The sequence below is a fragment of the Typopeltis vanoorti genome, chromosome 10, assembly GCF_054136105.1.
Source record: "Typopeltis vanoorti isolate ZY-2024b chromosome 10, IOZ_Tvanoo_1.0, whole genome shotgun sequence".
NCBI classification, from domain to species: Eukaryota; Metazoa; Arthropoda; class Arachnida; order Uropygi; family Thelyphonidae; genus Typopeltis; species Typopeltis vanoorti.
Genome location: NC_143558.1, coordinates 9,777,332 through 9,798,434, shown reverse-complemented (window position 1 = coordinate 9,798,434; position 21,103 = coordinate 9,777,332). Strand labels below are relative to the sequence as shown.

Genomic DNA, 21,103 nt, shown 5'->3' with positions numbered 1-21,103 from the left:
CTGTAAAATGAATTCTGATGCAGCAAACTAATATTTTATACTACTGTTATTTCATGGATTTCTTTTATATCATTGTCAAATTAAGTGTAAATACAGGCAGTCTAAACAAATTTATTTTTATTTGCATGAATATATATATATATATATATATACACAATTACTTATAGGTAGACCTTTAAAATATTTACATTTATTCATTTCTCAGTTTGTTATAAACATATACATAATTACATAGTCACATATACAATATATATTAAACATAATTGTAAATAAATCTGAAACTGTAAATAAATTATAAATACTGTTTAGATCCAAAAATATAATAAATATTTTATCACTTCAAGTACTGTTTAACAATAATGGAAAATTATAACTATATACACAATATATGGTTTTGACTTTACAAGATGCAGTTCACTGGAAAAATAGCAGTTATCTTCAAGAACATTTCATTTAGAACTGAAACTAAACTAAGCTGCTTCCAGTGTAAGTTTATAAAAAAAATAAAGGTGAAAAAATATTGACATTCTAATTTCAGTATACAAAATTTTAAACAAGTCAAATTTAGGTCCAATAATTTAACATGATTATGACTAGCCAAAATACTACTACAACAGGACTACAGTACTGAATAAGTACATAAAATGCTTCTGCTAAACAGTAAATGTACACATCAACATAGTAGCACAATACTCCCATTTTCTGCTCCTAAAAGCAATAATCTGTTTAGTGGCAAGATAGACATAGATGTCAAAACACCTTTAAAGGACTCTGAACGAAGTCGGGTACTTGAATAGGTGGCCTTAAAAGAAAAAAAAAGAATCATCAATGCAGCGCATTGCAATTTCTGAAAGTAGTGTTAATGAACTAAAATTTCTAATTTCACTTTTTCCTTTTACTAGTTAGTTTATTTCTAATGACATAGTAACAGTAACATAGTGTAAATAGGCCATTAAACAGAACTACACACACACACACACACACACACACACACACACACACACACACACACACACACACACACACACACACTACACTTGAGTTATAAGAAATCTATCATAACTGAAGTTTGGTACTAGAAGATTGATGTTGAAATCAAATGTAAGACAATTAACTGTTCATGCTATATCTGTTATTCATCATCTATACAGATCACATTATGAATAAATACCTGTTGGATTTCTGTTCAGGACATGGACTGGTTATTACTAACACAATGTTCCAACATAAAAATGCACACAAATTTACATGGAGAGAAGAAGCAAGGAATAAGAAAAGTCTGAGTGACTATGTTATTGTTGATAGTGATGTTTTCTCCCTGATGCAAGACACCAGAGTGTACAGAGTATTTGAAATCGAAAGTAATCACCATTTAGTCTTGAGCAGGATAAAATTGAATTTCATATTGGAAAGAAGAACATATAAGAAAGTTTTGAAGTGAATAAAAGTTCAGCAGATCTCAGATGTGAACTGTAAACTAAAATATTATTATTACGTGACACCTCCAAAGACTCATCGAGAGAGGGCACCTACTCTACAACTCTCTGTCTCCACCATTCCGATCCACCAACCACAACTACACCAACACTATCTACTGCCCACCATCACCACTAGTATTTCCACAGATAAACACAAACATCCATGCCCATGACAGGATTCAAACCCATAGCCTTTTGGCTGGAGAGTGGAAACGCTAACCACTCGGCCAACCAGGCCAGTAATACACAAACAATATTCAAGAATAAATGAAAGAGTTTGAGAACAGAAACCAATTCTTGGAGATTCAATGGTAAATCCTGAAGAAAACATTGCTTGATTCAGCCAGAGAGGCATGTGGTGAGATTGTCTGCAAGGATAGAAAAATCCAGAACTCCATGGTGGACACAGGAAGTTAAAGAGGAAATGAAGGAAAAGAAAAAAGCATATGCAAAGTTCCTGGCAAATAACTCAGCTTGTGCTTTTAGCGAATACAGATAAAAATGTAAAAAAGCTAAACACTGTGTAAAACTAGCTAAACAAAAGTCATGGGAAGACTTTGGTAAGAACAGAAAATAAATATCAGGAAGGTGGCAAGATATTCTGGAGTTGTTGAAGCTCAGACATGTAGTAAAGAGTGCTATAAAAGGAATTAGAGATGATAAAAGGTGACATGAAAACTGGAGAAAAAGACAGCCTTGATGAATGGAGTAATTACTTTGAAAAATTGTTAAATGATACGAGCGATGACAGCACAATGGTAAAAAAATACTCAGCAGGCATGCAATTAGGAATACATATCCATACTTGAAGTAGAAAAAGCCATCAAAAGCTTGAAATGTAGAAAGACAGCTGGAGTAGATGATATTCGACCAGAAATGCTGAAGTATGGTGGTATAAAAGTCTTACAGTGGCTGCACTGCATAGTTCAGAAGGCCTGGACAGAGGGACAAATTCCTGATGATTGGACTAGAGCTCACATAGTACCCATATATAAAAAGGGAAATAAAACTGAATGTGAGAATTAGAGTTATTTCCCCACTGAGTGTTCCTGGTAAGATTCCCTAGTAAGTAAATCTTACCAGGGAATCCTTGAGAAATGGTTGAAAAGGATTGTGGGATGGAAGCTTGGTGAAGAACAAGCTGGATTCAGGGCAAATAGAGGCTGTCAGGATCAGATCTTCACTTTATGACAAATAGTTGAGAAAGCATGGGAATATAACAAAGATCTGTATTTAAGTTTTGTCAATCTGGAAAAGGCATATGACAAGGTGCCAAGAGAGAAGCTATTCAATATGCTACATTATATCAAGCAATTCTTAGTCATTATTTGAGTTGTAAGTCAGCAGTTAGAAATGAAGGAAGTAAAGTAAGATGGTTTAATGTTAACTCCGGTGTCAGACAAGGATGTACATTATCCCCTCTGTTATTATCTATATGGATCGCATTATGAAGGAAAGTGGTATTAAACCTGATATCAAAATTTTAGATGTTAATGTCAGCTCTTTGCTTTATGCAAATGATGTTATACTTTTAAATAAATTCAGTACAAGTCTGCAGGATTCCCTGACTAAATTGAATAGCTGTTGTAATAGATATGGTATGAAGGTCAGCAATAACAAGACAAAAACAATGAAAATATCAACTGCATTGTGAATGGAGAACCTACAGAACAAGTAAAACATTTCAGCTACCTAGGCTAGGCATGATTTTTAGTGAAGATGGTAAATTAAACATGGAAATAGACAACAAATCAACAAAGTTGGTATAGTAATAAGTCAACTGAATAAATTTATATGAAATAAGAGAAATTAGTCAAAACACTCAGCTGTATACAAGACAACTGTTTTCAAACCAGTTTTAACTTATGGATTTGAGAGAGCTGGGTTAGAAATAAAACACTTGATCACGGACCACAGATATGAAGGTCATGAGAAAGATTAAGAGTGCAAACAGATGGCATCAATGACAATATTATATTAAAAAAAAGAATACTAGGAAAGAAATTGACATTGTTAGCATCCAGGAATGTGTTAGCAGAGTTAATCTCAGGTGATATGATCACTTAAACAGAATGGGAGAGGAAAGATTAGCAGAACAAGTGTTCTCTGCCAGGTTGGATTGATACAGTAAAAAGTGCCTTAGAAGACAGAAATATAAGATCTAATAATGTTGGAGTTTTGACAGGTAACAGATTGATTTGGAGGAAAATTATTGATAGGTAGTTATTAATGATGTAAGTTTTTTTATGTAGTACTATTAAATCCTATACACTCCATTGAGGGTAGATGTCAGCAATTTGATGATGTCCTATTGACTTCAATCTCACACCAGAGTGACTCAAAAGAATTGCCATCTGCCCAAATGACTTGTTCTCTTGTTGGGTGCAATTCATCTGATATCATCAGCAGTACCTCACTCAGTCCTGTCAGCCTTATTCTCCCTGAAAATACTAAATCCATCACATTCTATCCCTGTAACTACATCATTATCTGAGCCAAGCCTCACTAATGCCTGTAACTTTTGGCAAGGTTGCACTAACCAATGCCAAAAACTCCTTATTCCTGATACTTCTAGTATTAGTATAAAAAAACTGTGGCATCCCCCCTTAGTCCCCCACCCACACCATCTTCTTTTACATCCTGAATTGACTACCCCATTCAATATTATTGGCTGAGAGACTAGACTCGATCCCACACTTTTTGTTTATTCACACATTTATTTATTTTGTGGGTGCCTTCACACTCACACTTGTTGCATCTACACTAATTTCATTAGTTTTCCTGACTTTGTTCACCTACTCAGTGAACAAAGCTCTCTCTAGACACCTAACTCTGAATCCATTCAAGTGCAGTCCATAAGAAATGTACAAATATCTTTGTCCATCAAAGACCACAGGTCCACACAAACTCTGCATCATTCTTTCTGCACGTGTAATGATTCATTAGCTATCACTGCTCTTCTTCTCAGTTCACCTCTATCACAGCATGGCAGCAGACTTAAACTTTACCTCATTCTTTTCTTCCTCTGATTCTAATAACTCTTTCACATCCTCCTTCATATAATACTTCTCACCTCTCAGGTCATTTGGTTCCAGCCAAAATAACCCATTCTTTCATCTTCTCTTTCATTCTGATTTTTGAGAGCATCACTATATTAATTTTTGCAGCAATTCTGCAAAGTATTTCCTTATCACAGAATCACAATAAAAAATAATTTCCTAACACTCTTTTACTCGTTTATTCTTACAATCTTCTTTTTTTGCTTCAGATCTCTTGCTTTTTTCTGTTCTGTTTCACTAATCTCTTGCTGTTAAAAGTTTTTTCTCTTAGTTATACTATAAATTAAAGATACCACAAATTATATTCTTGGTTTAATCCTTGTTCCAGGTGTAAGCAAACAAAGTTGCAATTGATATATCTTCACAACTGGGCTAATTGTATTAGCCCAGTTATGAAGCATGCTATTTCCCTATTCAGATCTATGTTCGCCTGAATTTCTGCTACCACACTTTTAGTATTATCACTGGCATTTACATTTTCTGGTACTCTTCAATACTTCCAAAACACCTGTTACACACATGCTTACCGGTTTCGTTCTCTTTCCCCTTTCTATACTGGACAAAATCATGGAAATTTAACCCACCCAACAAAGATATTTTACTGCCATTGTTCTGCTATGCATATACAACACATATATATATATATTTCACTTAAGTCCAAATAACTCAGTCTATCATGCACACTCATAAAAACAAATAACTACAATTTGTGAGAAATATATAAGTGGGAAAGTAGTATCTCACAGGGCAATGAAATTCATCTTCCACCAACTGAAGACATTCACAAACAACCATATGGTTGGAGCGAGTATGTAGCCACTCAAAGCTTTACCACAAACAACCATGCTGATTTCACCACAAACAACTTACAACAAAATAGATGATGAGAGATCAACAGAGTTTTCCTCTGAACAGAAAAACCAAGCAAAAAAAAAAAAAAAAAAAGAAAAAAATGTAACTAAATAATTAGCTTGTCTAATTATCCAGTTAACTAAGATGTTGATTAAAACATTTCTCACCTGACTGTCTACAGAAGTATGAACTCCAATTCTGTTTGCAGTGGTTCCAGAAATAACTTCACCTTTATAAAAACATAAACTAGTAACTGGCTCTAGTGGACCTAAAAGAAGAGTGATACTGAAATTAATCAAAAAGTAGAAATCATTTTGTCTTAAGAATATCTAAACACATTACTCTATGCTTTTCAAATAGCCACACAAGAAAATTATTGCTGTGAAACAAGATCATGTTAATATAAATCAATACTATGGTTTACATGTAAAAAAAAAAAAAAAAAATTGGAAAAAATGATTAAACTAAAACAAGCAGTGACAGAATCATACTAGAAAATTTTCAAGAATTCTTTTTCTACCTCAAAAGCTCGAGGTGGGAATAGCCATCAAAAAGTTGAAATACAGAAAGGCAGCTGGAGTAGATGATATTCAACTAGAGGTACAAAACTTTTGCAGTGCCTACACTGCATAATTCAGAGGGCCTGGTAAAAAGGTAAAATTCCAGATTATTAGAAGAGAGCTCTAATGGTTCCCAACTATAAAAAAAGGAAACAAAGCTGAATGTTAGTAAAGAAATTCCTGTGCAATTCTAAAATAAGATTTATGCAAGCGTACTTGAAAAGAGGTTGGGAAAGATTGTGGAAGAGAAACCTGGAGAAGAACAAGCTGGGTTCAGGCCAAATAGAGGTTGTCAAGATCAGATTTTCACTTTACAGCAAATAGTTGAGAAATTATGGGAATATGACAAAGATCTCTACTTAAGTTTTGTATATCTAAAAATGACATATGAAAAGCTGTCCAGAGAAAAGCTTTTCAAAACACTACAATTATATGAGGATAAATGGAATATTATACAGAGCAATACATAGTGCATATTTAAATTGCAAGTCAGCAGTTAGAAATTGAAGGAAATGCAGGAAGATAGTTTGATGTAAAATCAGGTGTAAGGCAAAGATGCACATTATGAAAGATAGTGGCATTAGGCCTGATATTAGAATTTGAAATGTCACACTTGGTTCTTTGCTTTATGCAGATGTATTCCTAAACACATCTAGTCTCCAGGATTCTCTAATTAAATTGAATAACAGCTGTAACAAATTTGGTATGCAAATCAGCAACAAAAACACCAAAACTATGAAAATAAACAGAAACATTGAACACATCATGTCAGTTTATTTAATGGTATTGATTTACAACAGAATGATAAGAAAACAACTTATCAGCTGATATTTCACTAGTATTATATCCAGCATCTTCAGAGCACAAGAACAGTTTGTCACAGTAGACAAAACAACAATTTGATATAACAGTGGAACTAGTTAAAAAAAAAAAAATGTAAGGGACAACATAAGAAACTAAACTCCATATTGGTGCCACCTATTGTTGGATAAAGGGAGAAAAACAAGTATTAATTAGTCTGGACTATGTTTTACAGCTGCTGCTGATTCCAAAAACAATCTCTCTGACTTCTGTGTGGCATTTTTGTTTTCTTCCATTTGATCCTGTGTGAAGGAGTATTCAAGGCATTATCTGCTAGACCTGACTTGCCATAGTGATAGTGCTGAATGCATTTTTTTTTTTTTTTAATGTTCTCCAAGGCAGATGTAAACAGTTCTTCCTGTCTATCCATAGTAAGCCAGAATGCGATAAAGAAGAGATTGTCCTTGGGTGAACGGATGAGAGTAGCCAATTTGACATATGGTTTAAATATGGTGCATGGTTGATATTTATTACACACTTCAGATATCTTTTCAGATGTGCCTTGAAATGTATCAGATGATAACAGTTTTGCTGTAGTCTTGTGTAATAGGCAATGAAGAGAATTTCCAGGGAGCATTTAATATTCTTTCTATTCTATCAGGATTGTAGCCATTGGCTAAGAAAGTATGGCACAAGTAAATGAGTTTGATGGTAAAGGCACTGAGTATGTATGTATGGCATTGGAAACAGATAGCTTTGGTAGTGTTTTTAGGATGCGCCATACTGTTGAACTGATGGTGTGAATGTTTGTGCAAATATCTTCTGTATGTGTGAATTTTCTATAAATAAAAAAATAACCGAACCATCAGGAAGGTGTGATTAGCGTATCTAGAGGCAGACAGTCATTAGCTTCCTTCCATTGTGAAGTGGATTTTAGTTGACTCTCTCAATGCAATAAAAATATATCTAATATGTCTGGACCATGTAGCCAAACCAATGGTTTGAAAGTGGCTGTATTCATATTTAAGGTTCTATGTAGAAATTGAGGAAAGGGGAGCCTATTGCTGTCCCATCTAGTTGTTTGCATATCTTCCTTTTCCATGCAAAATAATCTGTGTATACTGTATTTAAATAATTAAAATATATATGGGGGGAAACGCGACTTTAGCAAATCAAGGGTTTCAGTTAACAGTATGTTGGTAAACAGTGAAGTAATATTAAAACTAATCATTATGTCTGAAGTTTTTAAGATATGGTTTTTTTTTTTTTTAGGTGAACAGAAACAGCTAACAAACTCTAGACTTTTCATGTTAAAACATCCAGAATATACAGAGCACAAGAAATTCACAAACACTGATATGCTCAGTTTGGGACAGTATAAACAGTCATGTGGGTGTGTTTATACTATCCACAACTGGGCATAGCAGTGTTTGTGAATTTCTTGTGCTCTCTATATTCTGGATGTTTTAACATGAAAAGGCTTCAGTTTGTTAATTAACTGTTTTTCTGGCAAGGAAGTGACTTTCTTCATTAATTTGCAAAATTTTATTTTTTTGAGAGTTAGTAAGATCACAATTTATGATTGGTATATAGATTGAGCTTGTACGTGCATTTTGCTTTCATATTCTGCTGAATTCATCACCACAGTTGCATTACCTCTGTCTGCTTTAGTTATTATAATATTGTTATTACTGTATAGCTCTTTTAAAGCATTGATTTCTTTTTTGGCGAATATCGTTTTTGGGAGGTTTTCATTGGATTAAGATGATGGCTACATCATCTAAATGAATGTTAATGACTATCACTGGAGATAGTTTGTATATACCACATCCAATGGAAGACATTTTTACTTTCGGAACTTGCCTGGGTATAATTGCAAACTTATGTTCTTGACTTAATTTGCTAACAGTTTCATCCATTAGGGCTACCAATAAATTGACAAGGATGTAATATTGTTGTTCCATACTGCTACGATGTTGAATGATTTCAATTTTTTTTTTTCCTAGTACTGGCTTTTGACTTGAATAAGTTCTTTATCTGTTGTTACATCAGAGATGCTAACAAAGATAATCCACAGTTCGTCATGTAGAGCGTTAATAGTTTCATTTATTTTTGAGAGCTCCATACAAGTTATTCTGCATGAAAAGTAGTTATGAATACAGCCGCAATCAATAAGTATGGAGGTATCAATTTTACTAAAAATATGGAAGACAGTCATTTTAAGATCTAATTAATACCTGTTTTTTCTCTCTCTTTATCCAACAGATAGTGCCGATAGAACTTTAGTTCCTCGTGTTGTCCATTACATTTTTTTAAAAAAAATGTAGTCCCACTGTTATACCAAATTGCGGTTTTGTGCACTGTGACCAACTGTCCTTGGGCTCTGAAGATGCTGAATGCAATACCAGCTAATAAGTTGATAAATATTGTTTTCTTATTATTTGTTATCTATGTTGTGAATCAATACTGTTAAATAAACTAACATGTATTGCCGACATATAAGCCTTTCTATTCAGTCAAACACATCAACTGCTCTGAATGCAGAGCCTATAGACCAGGTAAAATATTTCAGCTATTTAGCCACAGTTTTTAGAGGCAAATGGCAAATTAAATCTAGCAATAGAATAAGCAAAGACTGTATGGTGAGTAGCCAGATGAATCTATTTATAAGAAATAAGAGAGAAATCAGCCAAAACACCAAACTAGCAATATGCAAGACAGTGTTCAAACCAGTTTTTTTTAACTTAAGGATCTGATTGTGTTAGAAATAAAGCACGTGATCAAAGACTAGAGACCACAGATCGTGAGGGGTTCTGAGAATAATTAGGATGTTACGTCGTTGTTTTTCTTATATCTTTTCTTTCTATCTTTCAATCGCTATTTTACTTCTTCAGATATTGGGCCTAATATACTTACATCTAGGATTGTTTCCTCTTTGGATAATGGCAAATTTATATTATCCTGTGCCAGCCAGTATCCTATAGCAGAAAATATCTTTACTCAGGGAGACAATACTAGATTCTGAGGCTCTCTTACACAATATTTTACTTTAATACGGCTGTATAGATTCAGACTGCAGTCATGACCTAAATCTATGATTATATACACTTTCTAATTCCTTCCTGCCAAAAGAGGTTCTATTTTTATAAGTGGTAATTCGGAATCGTAGTCAGGCATGACTCAGGCTTAGGCAAATAAATCATGTTTATTGGAATATCAGAGCAAAATACACTAAAGAATTTCATGCAATCAATTCATCTCAATACTAAATAAGGAAAACTTAAGTTAAAAGATCAACACACTTTAAGTTTAAATCAAAGATTATACAGCATCCAAAAACAGTAACTGATAATTGGGATGGACATCAAATGATATGGTATTTAACCAAAAGTACTTTCTGCCAGCAGTTCATAAGATAATATAACAAACATTCTAATGTTATTCAGTTACTATAAATCTACAATCCCAGTCTTGTTATGTTAAATCAAATACATACAACACAAAAGATCTCTTTCAAACAATTCTTCTTATTCTCAAAAGGAGACTAACTATCTAATTAGAGTCTGTCCACAAAGCCCTTTAGAATAATGTTCATAATTTACATTCACAAATAATTTTCTCTCTTCTAAGGAATTCTAAACACAAAATAGAGTAATTCTACTTTACCGAACTTTTTCCGACATCTTTCAGCACCACGCGTACATTTGGTTACCTCTTGTCTATTGGCTGTCCTTATGCCAGCGTAGGCGCTACGCTATCTTCATAATTACCGCAGAGCACGGACTCTATTCTTTGCATCTCAGGAAACATCTCTATTCCTCTCGATGGGACTTTTCAGCAAGGGCTCGATTCTGCTAGGACTGGAAATTTCACCTTCAGCTCTATGTGGAATCCTACACCATTCTCAGGAAAGCCTGCCGTCCGACATCGTAGCACTGATGCTTCATCCCCCCCCTTTACTCAAACCACTGGCTAACTTCCGAACCACGAAAATGATAAGACAAGAGAAGAGAGCCGATACGGCGCTCATTCCCTTATATTCTTCGTTTGCGCGTCCCCTTTGCACACGACCTATATCTTTTCTCCCCTTCGGTTCATCCCTTGTTCTCCCCTTTGCTGTTATACTCTTGTATTCATGGAATTCACGTCGACGTACCTTCTGCGTAAGTTCCTGCCTCCGGCATTATGCTGGACATGTGTAGTTGTATACCTTCTATGAATTGTTACTTAATATCTACCTGGTGACTCTCAATCATTCTATACAGTTAAAGTGAGGCTTAAATAATATTAACAAATTCCTCTTTTAAGACTCTAATTCGATCACAACAGATTAAAGTAAATGATAAATAAAACAAAAAATGCAATTTTTATACATATGTGAAGAAGTTTCACTTTAATTTCAGCTGATGTGCAGGTATTTCTCTGTCTGTGTAGTTTAGTATGTTTGTTAGACTCTGAATGAATGATTTCTTTGCAAGATTCCTTCATTCAGGATCTAACAAGGGGAATGAACAGATGGCATCAATGGCAGAATCATATTAAAAATGAAGATATTAGAAAGAAACTTGACATCGTTAGCATTCAAGAATGTATAAGCAGAGTAATACAAGATGGTATGGCCACTTAAATAGAAAAGGTGAGGAAAAGTTAGCAAAACAGGTGTGTGACGACAAGAAAGAGACCCAGAGGAAGACCAAGTTCTAGGTAGATTGATTCAAACAGAAGTGTCTTAGAAGCATTAAATGTTAGATATGACAATACTGGAGTAAAATTGTGGATAGGAGATTATTAATAATAATGTAAACTGAATCATGTAGTGTTGTCATTGTAGCCTGAACACTCCTTGAGGGTACATATCAGGAAACTGATGATGCTAAACAAGTTGTCAACAGGAAGGGGAGGGAAGTAAGAGAACTATTAAGTTAATTTTATCAGGGGCGAATATTCTAGGTATGCGGTGCTCATTCACCGAATAGCAATATCTCCAATGTTATATTTTTGTATTTATTCCCATTAAAGATTCTCCTAATTGTTTCCAGACTTCATGTGATTCCTAAGAGAAAACACAATATCCTAATGTTTCATGAAGAGGATGCTTTCAACGTGTAAGCATTGCATCACATTCGAGTTAATAGCCTGGGTGTCTGTTTAACATGCATACACCTTTGAGCCCTTTGAAAAGATGTACAGTTGGCACAGTAGGTCAAATTAATTTTAAACTGCTAAGAAGGTGAGGCAGGGTGAGCTCTGAGACAATAGCACCTAGAGACTGATTGGTTATTGTGTCAACCAATCCAACTGAACGTTGTCATTTGTCATGAGATACTGTTTTTGTTTTCTGAGTTTCATCTGTTTTGCATGCATGAAGTGTGAACTGATGTGGTAGGCAAGTTTTTATATATAATATAGATAAGTTGTTAATATATATAACTTTCGATAAATTTATAACTTTTTTGGTCATATTTACAATGGGAAACAGTATTTTAGTCGAAGGAGGTAAGACTCGTCCTTCATTTCCAGATTTTACACCTTTGAGTAATTCAAATATACCAAACAAATATAGCATTCTCCTTTATTATTGTTTTCTAATATATCTTAAACACATTGTCTCCATCTTTACAAAGATTTGGTTACAATTAATTGACAAATTAAAGTTATACTGCAATTAATTGCATTAGACCAATTAAGATGAGCACTGATGTGACATACACTCTTAAAACTTTCATACACCGATAAAAATGCAACCATACGGTCATTGACGAGAACGTGGAAGCATGGGCTGCATTAAGCCACACAACAGCAGACAGATGCAACTGAAATGGACACGCAACACCACTGAATTCTATATTACACGAATTACAGAAACATGGTTTATGTGGACTGCCAAACTATTAAAAAAGCAACACTAAAATTAACTGTGGAATCATTGCATCATGAAACATTTGTTATATGCATTTAAAAATGCCATTTATTTCCAAGCAACATCTCTTACTATAGCATGAATGAGAGATAAAATGTTTTCCACACAAGCTTTGGAAATTCACTGTCATTATTCATCTCTAAAAACTATCTTGTACTAGCATCCAAGCTTACCTTCCAATTAATAGATAAAAGAACAAAATAGATTATCAATGTTCTTGCATTATAATGATGTTATATGAAAACATGTCATAATTCATGTAACAATCTAGAACACAGAAAAATAATGTATTACCAGGAGACCTATCACTGTCACTGTCCTATATATAATGAAATGTCAGTGGAATGATCAAACTTCATATACGAAGCATGAAATTTTTTTTAAATAAACAAGATTGTCTAAAGTGAGTAACTTACCCTTGAGAAAACATTTAGCTTTTGTATCATCAGGTGTCCAAACAGAAAGGCTATGGTCAAGAGATGATGTAATGAAATAATTGTTATTGAAGGCCTTCAGCTAAAAATGAAAACAAATTTAATAAAGTGTTCTAATAACACAAATTGGCAAATTAAATTAATGCATACTTATCCAACTACACTATCACAAAAATTATATACTGCTATCTTTGTTATTATTACCAGAGACCTCCATGGAGTCAGGGATTCATTGAGGAAGACCATAGGTAGAACTAACGAGGCATGTCAGAAGTGTATACTCCTGGTAAGGAAACTAGGCATAAAGGTCACTCCAATGAGGCATGTTAAATGCTAACAGGATAAGAGACGACAAGAGGCAGCTATCTTGCTATTAGATAGTACAGGCATACAGCTAGCTAAGAAGCTTGGTAGTGTTTGACATATTTGCAAGTACAGGGTGTTTCAAATTAAAGTATATCCCCAGTAGATTACGTGTTCTCTATTTGTCCTCATGGCCCAGACACATTAGATTCCTTCCTCAGTCACCTCAATAGTCTACATCCAAGAATCCAGTTTACGATGGAAAAGGAAAATAACAATAGTTTACCCTTCCTAGATACCTTAGTAACACGCCTTCCTAATGGTAACCTTTCTTTCTCTGTATATAGAAAACCTACTCATACAGGCAGATACATTCACAAACTGTCCCACCACCACCCCTCCCAGCAATATGGCATTATTAACTCTGACCAATAGGGCCAACAATTTTTGTTCCAGTAAAACTGCCCTTTCAACTGAACTCAAACACATACACAACACCTTCCTTTCAAATGGCTATAATAACTACAGAATTAAAAAAATAATCAAGTCCTTGCCCATTCCCCGATCATCTCTTCAGAAGGACTTCAGAAATGCCATCACCATTCCTTACATCCATGGTACTTAAAAAATAGCCAGATTAAAAAAGTACAACCTCCATACAGCTTTTAAGCCCCACCATAAGCTTGCTACCCTTATCCGCTCCACTAAAGACCACCTCCCTCCTCTTTCAGTGTCTGATGTATATAGAGTACCTTGTTCCTGTAAACTTGCCCACTTCGGACAAACAGGCAGGTCAGCATCCATCCGGTTAGAAGAACACAGTTCTTACATCTGCAAACACGATTATGGTCAGTCTGGCCTTGCAGACCATGTTGTGGATACATCCCACAGGATATCCTGAAAAAAACTACCATGTTCCACCATAGTAAATTCAAAAAAAGAAAGAATCTGCATCTGCACTCAGGAATCAACCTAATTTAAAGAAATACAGTTGCATTAAACTTCTCAAAATTTGGGAAACTTTAATTATCAGAGATCCCTCTTTACATCACAGGCCACCTGCAAATGTCCATAGAGGGAACACCACTTAGATAGGACTTTAGTTTCACTTTGTATTGTATTTTTGTGTGTGTGTTGTTACAAAAAGTTTTTGTAATCCCCAAAGATGTCTCTGTGATGGAGACGAAATATTGGAAGTATTAAAATTAGTTTTAATCCTTTCTCAGTGCTGTTAATATTCCATTAAACCTCTAACATGAATGAAAAGTATCCCTATTTGGGCCAATCAGTAGGTGAAATACCCTAAAACTTGGTGATACTCTAACTGGATCATGGGGAAAACGAATTTTGATTAAAAAAAAGTTCAAAAAAATGATAGGCATCATGAGCTAAAAAAGATGGTGAATTTTGCATACTATGTGAGCTGTAAATATAAACAAAGGACGAAGACTGAACACAGTCATTGGACTTGTGCAGTGGGTCTCGCTTTGTCTGAATGTGCCTTGCTTGTTAAGTGTTTCTATAGGAATGCTGCAGTAGCAGCACTTTGCCAGTACAGATGCTTAAAGACTTCATGAAAAGGCCCAATGAGACCAAATGCAATGCAATGCAATGCAATGCATAGCCCATCAATTTGGAGAGAAAGAGACATTTTGACAGTCCAACCAGGAAGAGGGTGTAAATCTGAAATTCCACAAATGAACTGAAGATGTTGCAACTGCAGCTGTTGAGCAGTCAAAGGAGAATGATGTGGGTTTATGCAGTGCCTGTGCCATAAGCAAGACGATTAGATTTGCCATACACAACATTTGTATAATCAAATGCTGAAAACTGCTGCAAATTGCAGCACAGAAAGCAAGCTTACTGCATTATTTTCCAAGCACATCGCTATGGAGAAAAAATTTCAGACCATGGCTCTTGAGCCAGAATGTCATTAACCTCCTTGCAGCAAAGATGTGGATAAACGCTAATTAAAACATGGATTTTGAAGTGCAAGCCAATCATTTCCATTAGGAAGCATGATATTCCTTCATGTGAACTCAAGAGATCACTAAGCAGGATTAATCTGCATTCATAGCTGCACCACAGTCAGTGTTACTGAAGTAATAAAAATGTAGTTCTTTACCCAGTATGCAGACACAATAGCAAGAAAAAATAAGAGAAAAAAAAATCCATACATTATTTTCCTGTTTTCTCAGCCGAACATTTTTAATGAGTTCAGTAGCAAAAATAGGAAGGAAACAATCGCTGTGCACTTCACACTTCACTTTTGAAAAATACATAATGTTTTTATTTTATTTTATTATTTTTTTTAAAAAAAGACATGGTAGTTATTGATGGATGAGGCAAATGTTGGAAATCATTCCAGGCCAACATTGTATTGGCCTGGAAGACAGGAAAGAACGTGGGAGCACGACGCTAATGATACTGGATGAAACGAATACAGAGTAGAGAGCTGTACTTGTTACTCATAGATTCTGCCTCATACCTGACAACTTCAAATGCACTACATATAAAACTGTTACTAATACTGCAATCAAGCAATGTTTAATACATGATGAGTGCTGTTGTTGTTACAGCAGACCAGTTACTAGTGATGAAGAATTACATTAAAATCAAACTGATGGATGCTATATGAGCAATCATTATGGGTGACTTTAATTATCAAAAAACATTGACTGGGTAGCAGGAAATCTCATGAGAAGAATAAAGCTAAATTTACTTAGCTATTATAAGGCAACTCACTCAAGCAACATGTAACAGAAGCAGCTAAAGGTAACTGAGTGTCAAGACAAGACCCTTCAAATTATATGGATACATTCCAATATTGCATCATTTAAGTACTTTTAAAATACATCCCATGCACTGATGATATCCCCCCCCCCTCCTCTAGCAGCCAATATCATGTGACAACCTATATTCCTGAGCATAATTTCCTGTTTTGTAACCTTTTCTGAATGAAAATCCATATATACTAGGCCACTTTCTGGGTGATAGTAATTGTATTGCCCTGACCCAGAAAGTGGCCTAGTATATATAGATTTCCATCCAGAAACAGTTACAAAACAGGAAATTATGCACTCAGGAATATAGGCTGTCACATGATATTGGCTGCTAGAGGAGGAGGGGGGGGGGAGGAGGATATCATCAGTGCATGGGATGCATTTTAAAAGTACTTAAATGATGCAATATTGGAATGTATCCATATAATTTGAAGGATAGTAGTGAAATGGATGTGCAGTCAAACAAGAGATTCTTAAGAAAAAGATGATGTGGAAGGAATACCACATGCATGAGGATGACATCAGTTACAAAAATTATAAGGCAGAGGCCAGAAAACTTGCAAATATTATACAGAAAGGCAAGTCTAAGTATGAAAAGAACTGTGAAAGCTAAAGACAACCCAAAACAGGACTTCTACAGTTATGCTGCAAGTAAAAGAATGAATAAATGTAGAAGAGATGAACAACTAATGAGTGTCTATTTTGCTAAAAGTTATCGACATGATGCATGCAGCACGAAGTTGAATGAAACCTCTACATTAGATGAAGAAACTCGTGTATGAGAAGAAGGTAATAGAGCTGTTGCATAAACAATAAGAATTTGGCAATAGGCTGCTGGCATGCAAGCTAGTGTTCTGTTGAACTGGCTGTGTCTTTGACCTGGATATATAATTTGAGTCTCAGAACAGGAAGATTCTACTGGATAATTCTACTAATAATAATCCCATTGCATAAGGGTGGTGTAAAGACTGATGAGTAACTACTGACCTATAAGTATCTCTGGAGTGGTGATGAAGATTCTGGAAAGGTTGGTAAGGGCTTGCATATACAAATGGATTGACAGAAAATCTATACTCTCCAATGAACAGAATGGGTTTGCTATGATTAGGTCAGATTTGAATAACTTGCTCACGTTTTATAATAATGTTACAGCTGAGTTAGATAAGGGGAATGGTAACCATGATTCTTTTGGATCATGATTGCCATTCCCCTTATTATCATTCAACTTATCTTGCATAAGTTGGAGAATATGGGATTGGATTATGAATTATTAGTTTGGATAAGAGAATGGCTGACAGACATTAAAACATGGGGGGGGGGTCTGCAAGATTTAAGATGATTCGTGGTTTTCCTCAGAGATCAGTCCTCAGTCTATTGTTATTTAATCTTTACATTAATTTCAATGGGAGGTATTTGACAGGAGACATACACACAATTGTTTACTGATGATGCAAAGATAGCAGGGTAATCAAAAATGAACTAAGTGGTATTTGCAGAATGATTTGAAATATTTGGATATGAGAAAATGGCTGTCAGTTCAATGTTAGTAAATGGAAAGTTATACACTTTGGTATGATGAGGTAACCAATGGCATATTATACTGGTGTGATTATGCTAGAAGAATTTCATCTTAGATTTTAGTAAAAAAGGATGATAAAATTTAGGGCCACCTAAGATTACAAACACAACACAAAAGATTAATGCTATGCTGAAACAAACACTGACATGTAAGGACAAGGAAGTTTTCTCACTTCCTAACAAGGTTATGGTATGACCCATGACTACAGTGCATAGATCTGGTTTCTAAGGTGGTGCAGATACAGTGAGAGGATGCAAAGGGTGATGATGATATCAGAATTGTGGAATGTACACTATAGAGAGAGAGATTGAAAATTTGTTGACTGCTCATATACACACTAGCAAACAAGAAGGGAAGGTGGGGGGTAACATGACACATACACAAAGACTTATAAACTTCTGAATGAGTCATACAGAATACTAGTATATGGAATTTTTCATTTCATGAGAGTGAGAATAAATGCAATCAAAAAAGGGATGAGAGCAAGATTTTTCTCTCAGAGTAGTACATGACTGGAATGGCTTGCCTTTGGAGGTGGTGAGTGCAGGTAGAATGAATGAATTCAAGAAAAGTGTGACAGCTGGTGTAGGTGATATGTGAAACAAGTTCAGAATATGAGAAACAAATTTAGAAATACCTTTGATATAATGGATAGAGATTCTAATGAATGGAGAATTTCCATTCCTTATATCAGAGGTACTTCTGAACAAGCTTCTTGTATCATTAGGAAATTTGATCTTTTACCATATTTAAATGTATTAATCAAATTCAGCTTTTTGTTGCCATCTGCTAAGGAGAGAGTACAACTTTTGCTGCTACCTGAAGTCTATTCAGTTCCATGCAAATGCAAGTTAATTTACTTTAATCAAACAGGTCATTCTGTCACTTGTTGAATCTTGAATGGAAAATTTTATTTTTAAATTTGGTTTATTCAGGATTCAACAAGAATTGGAAAACAATTAAGAGATACTTGAGCTTTAGTATAGAAAATGATTGTGAAAGGGGTATATAGAATGAATAATTTATATAATGATACAAAGCATGAATCAAAAATGGCAATTATTCTGTGTGAAGAATTATGTTTTAGTTAATTGTAACGGCCATAAAATGTTCTATGTGAAACGTATGTAATCTAAAGTTCAAGGTGCTTGGGCGAGCGTTACACTTGCGGCAGTGTAAATTATCAGAAAGCGGCTCACGCTCGAATTCGCAGAAGACGCCGACCTAAGGAAACGCGGTGACCCAGATGGACTAGCGGGAAAAGAAGGCAAGTGTCAGGCAAAGATTTGTAAGAGAAAAGAGGGCACTAAAGGTGCGAAATAAAAAGGGTTAGCCCTTTTGAATGATTATTATTTTTGCCCTCTGGATATAGACATTTGCTCCAACTGAATAACCAAAACAATTCTTACAGGAATGAAAGTCTTTATCCCTCATTCAATTCAGTTCAAAAGCCCAGACCACAATCCAAACTTTGGTGTTCTAAGAAGTGAATCAAAGCAGTCCAAGGAAAGAATTCAGCATATTTCAAGTGGCTTGAAACAAACTACGGCATCCCTCTCAGATACAAAAGCAACATATAATAAACAAAAAAGACCACTGGTTCGACCAAAACAAACTCTGAAAGGGCCAAGTACAACAAATTGGCTTCTTGCTCAAATAACAGTCAAACCTTCTTGTCCCTTGCTAATGGCATTAGGCACAACTTGTGCCCATTCATTTTCATCTTTCTCTCTCACATGAAGATGGTATCAATGTAATATCATCTAAAGACAAAGTCAACCTCTGAGCATCATTCTTCTCCAACTCTGGCAAATATATTAAAAGCAAAGTATTCCTCACTTTACCATGAACCTTCTCTAATCTTTCTACTACATGCTTTCCCCAATCTTTCATCAGAAAGATATCAACAGAATAATGAATAACTTGGTACTATCAAATCTTCTGATCCTGATATTATCCATTCAACTGTACTCCATCCTTCATCATCTTTATATCTTTCTCATGAATCTGTTATCTACCGTACAGCATGGGAACAAGCTTATACTCTGCCAATCCAAAAGAAAAGAGCAACTATAGTTCCACTGAACTCACCTCAGTTCTATTGAAAATAACAGAGAAAGTTATGAACAGTCAATTCCTTTACCACTTTCTTCTGCCAGTTAACACGTTCGCTGCCAACTACGAGTATACTCGTAGTTGGTAAACCAGCCACACAAGCCAGCTACGAGTATACTCGTATGACACTTACCGCCGGCAACGAGATTACTGTACTGACCTTGAAGAAGTGAAAATGCTTGGCTTGTGGAGCTAGCATCAAAACTGTGTATTCTCATAGAGGGTATATACTCGGCACAAGCCAACTACGAGTATACTCGTATGACGCTTACCGCCGGCAACGAGATTACTGTACTGACCTCGAAGAAGTGAAATTGCTCGGTGTACAGGAACAGACTATGCCAAAGTAGCGTGGCAGCGAACGTGTTAATCTGATCACTGATATACTGACCAAAATTATGGAAAGGTTTGGCAAAACCTGTGTGGTCACTCTGGGGAATTCCAAGGCATTTGAATGGAGCTGGCACAAGGCCTACTTACCAAATTACTAGTATATGGTTTGCTATCTATCCTTTGCAACTGGATTGCCACTTTCTTCTCTATTTGTTCACATGTTAATGATAAGGAAATTTGAATAAAGGAAGCCATCCATCAAACCAGGAGTGTCGCAAATTATACTTTACCCCATACTTTTTCTCCCGTTCATAAATGGCCTTCTAGAACTGGCCTGAAATTCACAGTTTTGCTGATGACAGTTGGCTTCATTCCTCATTTTAATTTGATAATCTTCGTGCTTATATATCCCAAACTACAAGATCTTCCAAAATCAATGTCTTAAATACTAATCCCCTTGTGAGAATAACATTGTCAATTTGAATGCTACCAAAACAAAATCTGGCCATGATTCCTCTCCCTCACTTATATAGCTCCTTGGACTAACTTAAACATCTAGCTTCTCCAAACATAAACATATCACATCCAAAGCCTTCTCTGCATCCAAAACACTAGCTTTCCTTCTCAAGACTTAATTTTTACTAGTACAACTTTTAACACTATAAATTCATTCACTTTCGAACCAAGTGGAAAAAGTTGCTACATAATGTATAAACCACAAATCTCCCACATTTCAAAAAACTGTTCTCACATGCAACAAAAAATTCTAAAAATGCTCAGTGTTGCCTGGAAGAGGTTAATTGGTGGCTCTTTCACAGATTCACTTGTCTCTATCTCATAAATTGATGAGGTGTACCCAGAAAGTAAGGTCCAGTCAAGAATTTAA

The 21,103-nt window shown here is 35.2% G+C and overlaps 1 protein-coding gene across 2 annotated transcripts in view; it reads right to left on the bottom strand.

The window, feature by feature from the left end:
• Positions 1–251: 251 nt before the first annotated feature.
• Wdr81 (WD repeat domain 81) overlaps positions 252–21,103 on the bottom strand; it is a 369,840-nt gene continuing 348,988 nt past the window's right edge. For both annotated transcript variants that reach the window (XM_090398673.1, XM_090398674.1), the window contains 3 exons: positions 13,087–13,186; positions 5,557–5,657; positions 252–802 (listed from right to left, as the gene is read on the bottom strand). In XM_090398673.1, the coding sequence (XP_090254799.1) occupies positions 674–802; positions 5,557–5,657; positions 13,087–13,186 (330 nt within the window). In that variant the 3' untranslated portion in view covers positions 252–673. The remainder of the gene's footprint in view (positions 803–5,556; positions 5,658–13,086; positions 13,187–21,103) is intronic.